Source organism: Etheostoma spectabile, chromosome 17, assembly GCF_008692095.1.
Source record: "Etheostoma spectabile isolate EspeVRDwgs_2016 chromosome 17, UIUC_Espe_1.0, whole genome shotgun sequence".
NCBI classification, from domain to species: Eukaryota; Metazoa; Chordata; class Actinopteri; order Perciformes; family Percidae; genus Etheostoma; species Etheostoma spectabile.
Genome location: NC_045749.1, coordinates 13,836,325 through 13,847,583, shown reverse-complemented (window position 1 = coordinate 13,847,583; position 11,259 = coordinate 13,836,325). Strand labels below are relative to the sequence as shown.

Below are 11,259 nucleotides of genomic sequence, written 5' to 3'. Positions count from 1 at the left end.
CGGATTCATCTTCACTCCCCTGCCGCCACAGCATTTCCCCCGCTGCACCTTGTTTGGTCATCTGGTTCACGGACTTTATCAATAAACTCTTGTTTGTTTTCACCCCTTGTCTGCGTTTGGGTTGTTTCTGCCAGCCGGGTCTGACACTATTCTGATTATAGATCATTGCATCAATAATTTCCCGGATCAATTTATTTGTTTTGCCCATTAATGCTTGATAATGTCGTTCAAATGAATTGTTTTTACAAGAAAGTCCGAAACCCAAATTCATTCACTATTTTGTTAGCCTGTGTAACACACAAATTTGAGAAGTTGAAACCAGTAAATGTTTTGGACAAATAATGCAAAAAAGAAAAGTAATGTCTGTAGGCCTATATCCTGAATTTTTCATGTTGTTCCTTGATTTCTTATTTAGTTTTATCATATTTCATTCACTGTTACATGCTTTCATGTAGGTTACAAAGTCATTTTTAATTTTAATTTTAATTTCCAAAATCTTTACAGCAGCATCATACTGTTTTGTTCTTTCTAACATCTGGCCTGGGACTACAAATGAAAACTAGCCTTGTGGTCAATTCTGACATATTTGCAGCCAAACCTACAAACCTATATACAGTATAATAGAGGGTGATGCTGGTGAACAAATAGGTTAGTTGTTATCCTTTGACTTTTCCTGCTATTGTGCAAGAGGTCCCTGTTGACAGTGTTGTAGTCACACAGCCAACATCTGTTTGTCAGCACTCAATCTGAGCCACGTTGTCATACCGGTTGAGACGGAATCTTTCATTGTCGTCGTACATCTGAAGTCTGATTGGCCGGCGAAGACCCCAGTAGATGTTCAGCAACCCCTCGAGAATGAGCTCTCCATCCTCCTACACACAAGCACAAACACACATAACAAAAAGCATTAGCACTCATGGTAAAGGGGGATATCCTGCTGGCCGCCAGCCACAGCAGCTCAATGTCAGTTGTACGTGCAGGAACAGTCGCTCACAGCTATAGGCTGAACCCTCTCATCTTTGAGAAACCCCGCCAGGTTTGCCCCACCCTTTTTTACACAGTACATGGGTGAAGTCACGTCTGAGAAGGCAGCAATAATGAGAACAGAGACATGACTGCTTTGGGTCACGTACACAGAGGAGAGGCGTTTTGATTTCACAAAATTGACACTCTAAATTTAGAAGAAAATGGTCACACTATGTGTTCTGAGTACAGAGATAAAACAGTGCTATTCTGTTTAAAAAAATGTTCAGTTGCTTTATGAATGCAAAAAAAAAATATATATATATTTTACAATTGAACCAGTGATAAATACCATATTTCACCATAGCTGTGACTGTTGTGATCATGAGCAGTTTTCTTCTTCTCAAACAGCTTATTGTATCATCACAATATCTACTTTGATACTTTTCTATTAAGCCAGATTCTGTGAATGGAAAAGTCTCTACATCAATTTGTCACAGATTCTAATTCTCAGAAGTCTGATACACTGCCAAAGTATTATGAAAGTGTTTACTTTTAATTTCATGGGAAATGATTTTGATCTATTTGGAAATTATGTATGCTGTGGTCATTTTAATTCGGCCCCTGTATTATATAATATACTGTATTTAGGAGGATATTAGGGGTGAGAATCACCAGATGCCTACCGATACGATATCATCGCAATACTTATGCCACAATACGATATTATTGCGATTTTGCACATATTGCAATATTCTGCGATATACTGCAATTTTTAACCTTTTTCCAACTTTTCCCAATTTCAAATGATGTCCCCATAAAGAAACTTTGTCAACATTTGTTTTATCTAAAAAGATACATTTCTCTGTTTGTTCATATCACTTCAATTTCATTGCCGCAAAATGGGATTGTCAAGCAGACAAACTGACCAACACATATATAATAAAAGATTGATACTTGCCACTGAAAATTTCACATACTCATCTATACATACTCTACAGTATGTACAGTATATAGTATGTAGATTTAATTTTTTGCACCAGGCCTTCATTAATACAGAAGAGTATACTTAACTGATAATTTAGTGTGTGTGTGTGTGTGTGTGTGTGTGTGTGTGTGTGTTTGTGTGTGTGTGTGTGTGCGTGTGTGTGTGTGCGTGCGTGTGTGTGTGTGTGTTTGCGTTTGACTGTTTTCTGTCATATTTGAAACTTCTTCCTGACAGAGATAACAAATTAGACGTCAAAGATTTCAAATCTAAAAACTGAGGACACCTGATCAAAAAACAGTTGTAGAATGTTGTTGACACAAACAGCTTATGGAGTTGAAGTAATTCTTCATGCTGGGCCTCTGAATATATGCCTCTCATATTTAGAATGTTAATAGATTAACTTGAATGGGTAACTTGAGGCTAACAGTTACTTCTGATCATAGCTGCTGGAATCCAAAGGAGGCCTGTCAGAGGGAAATGGGCAAATTTCAAAAACAATAATAATACTGGAGATGAACACAGTCAGTTTTCGTGCCATTTTTAGATAGATAACAATTTTTAATACTGTACTGTCAGAGAAAAGAAAAAATAAGCAGAAAGTGGGGAGGCGGAAGTGAGACAGATTGGTCTCAGGGGCTTCATTGTTTCTAGAATATAAACACTGAGAGCAGCTGCACCACTAAACCTCACTGACAGGCCACTCCTAAGTTTCCTGAACAGGCATGAGTGTGAGTAAGTTCAGCAGAGCTATTTTTAGAGCAGTAATCACTCTGCTTCAGGGGGCCTCTATAAAGCCTGGATACACACTCTGGTCCAGTCATACTCAACTGAGCGGACTAGACATCACTCCGTTTCCCTCTGCATGTCAACCATACAACTCAAGCATCAAAGGTGAGAGTGCTTCTCATTTTTCTTCTTAATTATCAGCTGTTCTTTATTATAGAGGGCTTACATTTAGTCACTTATACAAATTGATTTTAAAGGAATTGTAGCAAATTTACATTTGTCTTGTTACAAACTAGACAGAAGACAAGAAACACAGATCATGAAATGTTTTGACAGCGGTTTAAATTCTTAATTGTAATTCACACCATCGCACGAGGAAAGGTATGCAGAGTTAGTAGTTCATCTGTTATATTAAAATAAAGCAAAAGGCTTCAAAGACAGCAAGCAAAACAGCAAATGGAGACGCAGAACCAGGGTGAAGAGTTTTTAGCAGCACAGTGACAGACCCTAATTAAAAAGATTTGTTTTTTTAATAAGTGGTTCAATTTATTTGATGTCATTGAAGTCTGTAGACAAAGAGTCAGTCTAACCATTTCTTTTCCTCTCCCGCTGCAGCATGAAACGCAGGTGGTTGTTACGTTCCCTGCCTCTCTTACCCACCATCACTGAGACACTTGAGGACTCGCCTGTCCACCCTTCATCTTCTCAATCTAGCCAGAGCTCCCAGTCTCTAGAGGACTACATGACTAGTATCCAGGCCCTCGCCCGCCCTGTTGAGGCCCCGAGCTGCGGCCCCGTCAGACTCCAGAGGCCCCCCAGGCTGCGGCAGTACTCGTTTTTTTCACCTCCTCGCAGCACAACAAGGACTACCAGACATTACAGTCTGAGTCTAAGCAGCGCAGAGGAGATTTCTCTCAAGATGGCCAGAGAAAAAGACTGCAGGGGCAAAGATCCCGTGGACTGGCTGTTTGGACAGATAAGGACTTGAAGAAAGAGGTTGTTGTGGAGGCAGGGAAAAGCCTGCTCTGCTTATGAACATTAAATCTACGCAAGGTATGATGGGACTTGTTAGGATGACTAAACAAAGAAAAATATCCACATGGCTGAAGAGAATAGTGAACATCTATTTATTTCTATGCACTGATGGCTGAAGTCTACATGTTTACGTTGGATACTTTGTAAAGATGTTAAGAATATAATTTTCTAATTAAACACTAAAATAATCATGAAGATGTTTCTCTGCTGTTTCTGAAGTTACTCTACAAAAGAGCTAAATATCATCACACCTCAATCCACTTGAAAATAGAGCAGAACAATTTAATAAAAGGTTTGCAACAATTTCAATAATTGTTTAATCATTCAAGTCATTTATCAAGCAAAGCAAAATGCAAACCAATTTCTGGTTGCAGCTTTTAAAAAGTGAGAATGGGCTGCTCCTTTTCTTTTTTCTTCCATAAACTGAATCTCAGCAGAATGTTTTTGACTGTTGGTTAGACAAATCAAAACATTTATAGACATCACCTTTAGCTCTGGGAACTTGTGATAGGCAGTTTTACAACTTTATGACATTTTAGAGACTAAATGACCACATAATCAACAGATTAACTGATCATAAAATAATTGTTGAAATGCTGCTGCCATCCATGCATGTAAAAGACGTTGGGAGGTTGTATCTATAGGCCAGTGGTGGAATGGAACTAAGTGATACTTTACTCAAGTACAATTTTGATGTAGACTACTTGTGTATTTGTACTGTGTGCCACTTTAACATCTACACTAGACTACTATACTCTACTACATTACAGAGTATATTTTACTAAAATACATTTATTTGACTGTTTAAATCATTAGTTAATTTCCAGTGGTGGAAAGTAATAATTACTCAAGCTCTGTATGTTAGTATTTGAGTACTTCCGCTTTCTGCTACTTTATTGTTCTACTTCCTTACATTTAAGATGTAAAATTGGACTTTTTAACTGTACTATGTATTTGATAATGTTAGTTACTTTTCAGATTCATATTGATATTACAAAATACAATCATCAAATTAATCATGCTATATTATCATAGATAGGAAAGGGTATTAATATTGCCCAGGAGGATATTTACAAACTACCTTGCAGTGTACAAAGCCTAAATAGAATTAGCCGCACAATTACCAGCTGCAAAATTAAAGTAATGTACATACTGTATTGAGGCAGCAACAATTAATATATTATAATGTATATTATTATTATATACATTATTCTGAAATGGGATATTCTGCATATGATTACCTTTAATTTTTGATAGTTCAAGTAGGATATATTTTTTAACGATACTACTTGTGTACTTTTACTCAAAGTACATGTAAAATAAAATATTTCACTTTTACAGAGTATTTATATTTTTACTGTGGTATTGCTACTTTTTTCAGTACTTCCATCACTGTTTCTACTGATCTCCTTTGACCTGTTGCTACTGAGGCCTACATAGTAAAGCATCAGTGAAAAAAAATCCAATAATATAATATGTAATACAATAACACTCACAGGGGCCATTTTAAAAAAGTACTTTTTTTCATACTAGTACAATCTGCTAGCCTGACATCGTCATTCTCGTCAGAATATGAGTCTGATACTGATTATGGGGCTTGTTTCAACCAAAAATGCCTCTGCACTCAATTGGATAGACCTACAACCAATCAGAGCAACATAACTCAACTCAACTGTCAACAGAACCCAACACCAACGACAGAGAGTATAGAAGTAACTTTTTTGTAAGTTACTTCTATTCTCTGCAATGAGACGAGACCGACGGTGTATTGTCTCCATAGCAACCACCCTTTGCACAATACACTTCCGTCCGAACGTCTGACTTTGAGACTTTTTTGAAGCTGAATATATCATTTGTTTTATATAAATGTGAATGTGGATAACGTTAGTGATAGTGAGATGCTTACTAGAGCTGCATTTCGAATCAACGAAAAACACGTTTTATTTCTCTGATTCGTGGCTTTGCTCTAATGCCGCTGGGCGCGCCCTTTGTTCAACATAATGTTACCGCTGTCACTCCCCGATGAAAGTCAAGTGCAGATTTGAGTCGTGCATGCGTCACTTCGCGACGAGTAGCATACAAGGTGCTAACGAGAGACTTCTTTAATGTCAATACAGTAAAAATGGACCTACTTAACAAAGTTCATTCACTTCTGGCTACATGCTATCAAACACAACAAAGGTTGTCAATTGAATGGCGTTTTGAACTAACGTTAGCAATCAAACAACCATAGATAGCTAAAACATTTTTTCAAATGATTCTGTTATTGTTTGTAATGAGAAAAGTTTATTTTTTAATGGATTTCACAAATTTCAGTATGACACGTTATGCCATAAACCGTTAAAGAGACTCTTTTATTTATTGGACTAAGAAGACCCCTAATATTTTATTTTTCTTTATTTTCTTTCTTTATGTTTTGTTATATATATGTTGTTTCAACCTCAAAGCTGTAAACATTTTGTGGCAGCTTCTAGCTCACCCAGTAAGAACGTTGACCCCATGTTGGCTGAGTCCTGCAGTGGCCCGGGTTCAAATTCGACCTGCGGCCCTATGCTGCGTGTCATCCCCATCTAACTCCCCCTTTCATGTCTATCCACTGTCACTAAAAAAGAAAAGGGTAAAATCTGTCAACATGTTTTTGACAAATTTACTAACACTTTGTGCCTTGATTGTTTCACTATTGTATTATGAAAAAATAAAAATACTAAAAATAAATAAAAAAAGAAAAAGATAACATGTCTCAACTCTCCAGAAGCAGCCACATTTGTTGTTAACGAATTCAACCCAAGCGCTCCTTGGTGACGTGGTCGATTCCGTTACTGTTGCTCACCTGTCCATCATCATGTAAAGCCCGCCCTGACAATTTGATCGGTCCGAACAGCCCGTGTTCGAGCACAGTTGCTCCACAACTGATCAAGTCCAGACCAAACTTCCCAACCTCAAATGTTGTGGGTGGGGCTAAATTCAGCTGACATCCAGGCTAACAATCTGCTGATAATACTTCCATACTTAAGTAAAGGATCTGAATATTCTATTAACTACTGCTACAGAGGCCTTTTTTTGCAAAAGCCTCACATCTAAACTGTCCCAGCATTCCATTGTCCTCTAGTGGTATTCAATGGTGCTACAGTGGTGGCATTTTAAACTTAAAAGTACATGGAACAGCCACTAGAGAGAGCTGCATGCACATAGATTGATATTTGGGATATCACTGCAGACAGGCACAGGCAAATACCAGCGTTTACACATCCAACTGAAATCCTTTGACTACACCACAATATTATATGACAATATATAAATCTATTATGTTCTTATTGTTATTATTATTATTATTATTATTATTACTGTTATTTTTGTAATCTCTATGCTGTCTTTTTTTCTTGCTAAAACGGATGCTGTAAATTTTAATTTCCTTGCGGGAGTCATCCCAAAAGGATTGATAAAGAGAGGTCTAAGTCTAAGTCTAGGTCTAATTAATTTACACATTCACACATTCATTAAATGAAAGGACAAAGGTTTACAGCCCTTGCTAAAGTGTTATTGAGCAAGACAGTGAATCCTGCAAGGCTGAGCAGTGAAAGGAGAACATACCTCAAGCTATCAGCATGATCTACATTATTACAGCTAACACAGTTTTACTCTTAGCAGTTATACGTGTTAGAGCTTGCTTTCTCCTAAAAACAAGCTCTAATACACTGAGCTTCCAAAAAAAACACCTGACATACTGTATCCACCCACAACATCACTAGCACACATCACCTGACCCCACCTGCAGAGCGTGACCATGATGTCATTTTAAAACAACAACTTACAATTCCACTTCTTTTTTTTTTACACATAACCTGTTCGCATTAGTCTCTGTATAATCAATAAGACTGATTAAAAACATACATGTCGTGTATGTTATAATCACGGTAAATGTCTTTAGGTCTGGGAATGATGGTGCATGTCTACATCTGGCTTTCATCTAAACTCATCCATTCACTCACATCAGGAGTTTCCAAATGTTGGTATTAGGTCAGCTTCGAGCCCAAAAATGTCACTGCTGAGGAATGTTTTGTCCCTCTTATCCACAAAATCTAATGAGTCAGTCGTGAGTAACCATTGGCCTCACTCCATTAGCTCAAACAATGTCATTATATTATGTTAAGCAAACATTATTACAGCAAGATATGTATATATCTTCTATTAACCATTATATGTTATAGTGTTACATGTACAGTGTTTTCATAATGCTATCACAGTGTATTTTGTACCCTAAGGATACAGTAACAAAAAAGTTCATTTAGTGGCTGTTTGGAAGGTTTCAATTGTATGATCTTCTCCAGCAGATGCTGTTGCCCAGTTGTCGAGATCAATGTTCAAATTTTTACGGACACCTCATCGAGATTGACTATTTATTTTTAACGGGGTAAAATCAGTTGACAAACCAACCTCACAAAGAGGTCCATGTGGTAGCTGTCCTGGAGCTTTTGATTGTGTAAAACAGCCTTAAAATCAATCCAATAATTAGTTGTCACTTGAAATCATATACAAATGCTTAATTTCTGTGAAATGCACTCTGTCAGTTTCTTTCATTTATTTACTTAAAAACTAATTTTCTAACATCTGTGATTAACAGCTACTGAATGGACTTGTGGTGCAATTGTTTTGCTAGCTGCGGTTTAAGTTTCTGTAGCTTCAACTTGTGATTCTGGCTCTCATCTTTTCATATCTTAGTTTTATTTCTAATATTATTTTTTTCAGTGAAGACAATGTTTCAATAGCGAGTCAAAATTTGCCAGTGCTCCTGCTGCTTCTGCACTTACATCACCACGGAAGGTGCAGACATGAACAGCGCCTTAAAACAAGACACTAAAACAACAAATGTTGATGCAATCTATGTATTTGTAGATTATCACTTATTATAAGACACAGGAAGATAAGACTGAACATCAACAAAGCTACTATCCAGAATTTAAATCTTGATCACTTTAAGTCCTTTGGCTGCCTTTTACAAACTTTTACAACTTAGAAATGAATGCATCATATAAAGTTAGCTTCTATTCACGAGTCATTGTCACTTTAAAGAGAGTCCTTTTTTATGTCTAGGCTAATACCCTTCACTCCTTTTTTGTTTTCTATATTTCTATGACTCAACACATTGCATTACACCACTCTTGCTTGTAATAGGCCATATGAATATTAATTAGAAGATTAAAAAGCTTCATCATTAAAGCTTCATATGGCCTATTACAAGCAAGAGTGGTGTAATGCAATGTGTTGAGTCATTCTCTGTAATGAGTTATTGTCTTCATCATCAAATCATTGTTCAGTAAACCGACAGTTTTAACTGTATATTCTATCCTTATTTCTGTCAATGTTGTGATATCAGTGCTCCTACATGTGTATGTTGCATGTACCCATATGTCTGTGACTGTGTAGGGGGGGGGATTTTCCCAGAAGAAAATGTGCAGTCTGGCTGGTGGGACCAAAAAGAAGGACAGATCATGACCACGAATCCCTCTCTCTCTCTCTCTCTCTCTCTCTCTCTCTCTCTCTCTCTCTCTCTCTTTCTCTCTCTCTCTCTCTCTCTCTCTCTCTCTTTCTTTCTGCTGGTGAACACAAAGGGGAACTCCTAACCATAAAAGCCATAGAATGATTATCAAACAAATAACCAGACACACCACAACAGCAAAATGTTCACTGTGGAAATACTTTGCTAAGCAGTTAGTGAATATAGAACTGAGATCTGAGACTTCTTCCATTCTAAATCTTTTTTTCTTTTATCCATTTGGCATGTTGAGAAAAAACCTGGAATGGCAGGTCTGTGCTCAGAACTGCTGCCAAATTGGGAGCTTATTTGGTCGCAGTATTTTATGTCCTCATTATATGCCATGAAAGTGCTGGTTTAACTGGTTCCAGTTTTGTTATGTGTGTGACCCATTACACAACACTGTATGTCCTGCAATCCAACATGCCCCGACATCCCACCAAACAATCGTCAATCCCTCTCCCTGTTTACCTTTTTATTTCTGCCAGCATTCTCTCCTGTCAGGTTTCTGAGTTTGTCTTACCTCGCGAGTCCTCAGCTGGAAGTTTTTCCCTTCGTGGTAACAGTTGTAGGTCCTAAGCAGTGACAGGATGTCAGACCTGAATATGAACAAAAGACCACAAAGATTAGATTAGTGCTCATGAATCTCACCCAACACGATGCAAGCAGTGATGAAATATAATACATTTAATCACCATTGTAATTGTGCTTGAGCTTAAGTGAGTACTGTGAGTGAACTAAAAGGACTTACTTTGGTATAAGTTTCTCTTCACTGAGCTTCACGTAGGTCTGATGCTCACCCATTCCGAATAGAGCCAAGCTGTGGCAGAAAAGCATTACATAATGACAGAATAATGACATTAATAATGACAGAGGATTGTATTATCTCTATAACACTGTATAAAATCTTAATGACTGAGTCTATATAAATGATGATGTGCATGTACAGTTAACCTTAATTATTCCCAGAGAGAAAATTCCTTTGACTACAGTATGTGCTTTTAAAAAGGTGATGGACTAACACAGAAATATCTAACAAAAACAATGAAATAAAAATAAATAAAATATGCACATTAGTTTAATGTGCTGTCATGATTAATTTTTGATGATTGAAAGAAGATTTAATAGCTCCGGTGATAAAAGCAGGGATAGAGAATTAGTAGAATGGTGTTGTTGACACAAAGCCAACAGAGTAACGTGTTCTGGCACAGCTCAACAAAGCCCGGAAAACACTTCTGTCTCATTCAAGGATACTCCTGTTACTGTGGCAAGTTTTTTATAAACTGTTTGCATCACACTCAGTCTTCTCTATTGCACCAGTGTCTTTCTTTTGTGCAATAAATTTATCGCACTAAAAACGGAAAAGGACATCTATTAATCACTGTGTCCTTCAGGGTTTCAGGTCTTTTATGACAAGATGGAGGAATGGTGTCCCTGATTCCTGCATCCTCCTGATATTTTAGAGTGAAAGTGCCATGAGGGAATTTCCTGGTTTGGAAAGCCCAACTCTGACTCTGTGGGGGGAGGAGCAAGAGTATAAAACGGCTACATGTGGCGCAGGGGCTCAGTGTCAATGCTCAGCTTGTCTCCAGTATGAAGCTTAATCCTCAGTCAGTCTGTCAGCTCGCCTTCCTGAGCTTCTTTTGTCTGCTGATCACAGGTAAGAATCTATGCGTATATTTGTGTCTTATGGATAAGAAAATCTAGATAGTGTAAAAGTGGGGTTTGCTGTTTTATTTTGGCAAAGCTGTCCGAGCATGTTAACACACAGTAACATAATATTTACTTGTGCTTCACTGTTTTGAATTAACCTGTAATCCTGTTACATTTACTGTGCAGTGAGGGAGTCGGACAGCACATTTGTCCCGGGAAGATGTTTGTGTCCGCAGACGCAACCAGGTGTCAGAGGGCGACTGAAAGAGCTCACAGTCTACCCAAAAAGCCCCAGCTGTGACAAAGTCACAGTAATGTGAGTAACAGATCCTACACACACACACACACACACACACACACA

At 37.7% G+C, this 11,259-nt stretch overlaps 2 protein-coding genes across 5 annotated transcripts in view; one reads left to right on the top strand and one right to left on the bottom strand.

Annotated features, from left to right (window-relative positions):
* rassf4a (Ras association domain family member 4a) overlaps nucleotides 1-11,259 on the bottom strand; it is a 21,184-nt gene that overhangs the window by 5,008 nt on the left and 4,917 nt on the right. For all 4 annotated transcript variants that reach the window (XM_032540781.1, XM_032540780.1, XM_032540782.1 and 1 more), the window contains exons 2-4: nucleotides 9,997-10,065; nucleotides 9,769-9,844; nucleotides 766-872 (exon numbers count right to left, since the gene is read on the bottom strand). In XM_032540781.1, the coding sequence (XP_032396672.1) occupies nucleotides 766-872; nucleotides 9,769-9,844; nucleotides 9,997-10,065 (252 nt within the window). The remainder of the gene's footprint in view (nucleotides 1-765; nucleotides 873-9,768; nucleotides 9,845-9,996; nucleotides 10,066-11,259) is intronic.
* The window catches only part of LOC116704972 (C-X-C motif chemokine 11), a 1,806-nt gene continuing 1,206 nt past the window's right edge, over nucleotides 10,660-11,259 (top strand). The window contains exons 1-2 of the mRNA XM_032540784.1: nucleotides 10,660-10,905; nucleotides 11,085-11,214. Of these exons, the coding sequence (XP_032396675.1) occupies nucleotides 10,839-10,905; nucleotides 11,085-11,214 (197 nt within the window). The 5' untranslated portion in view covers nucleotides 10,660-10,838. The remainder of the gene's footprint in view (nucleotides 10,906-11,084; nucleotides 11,215-11,259) is intronic.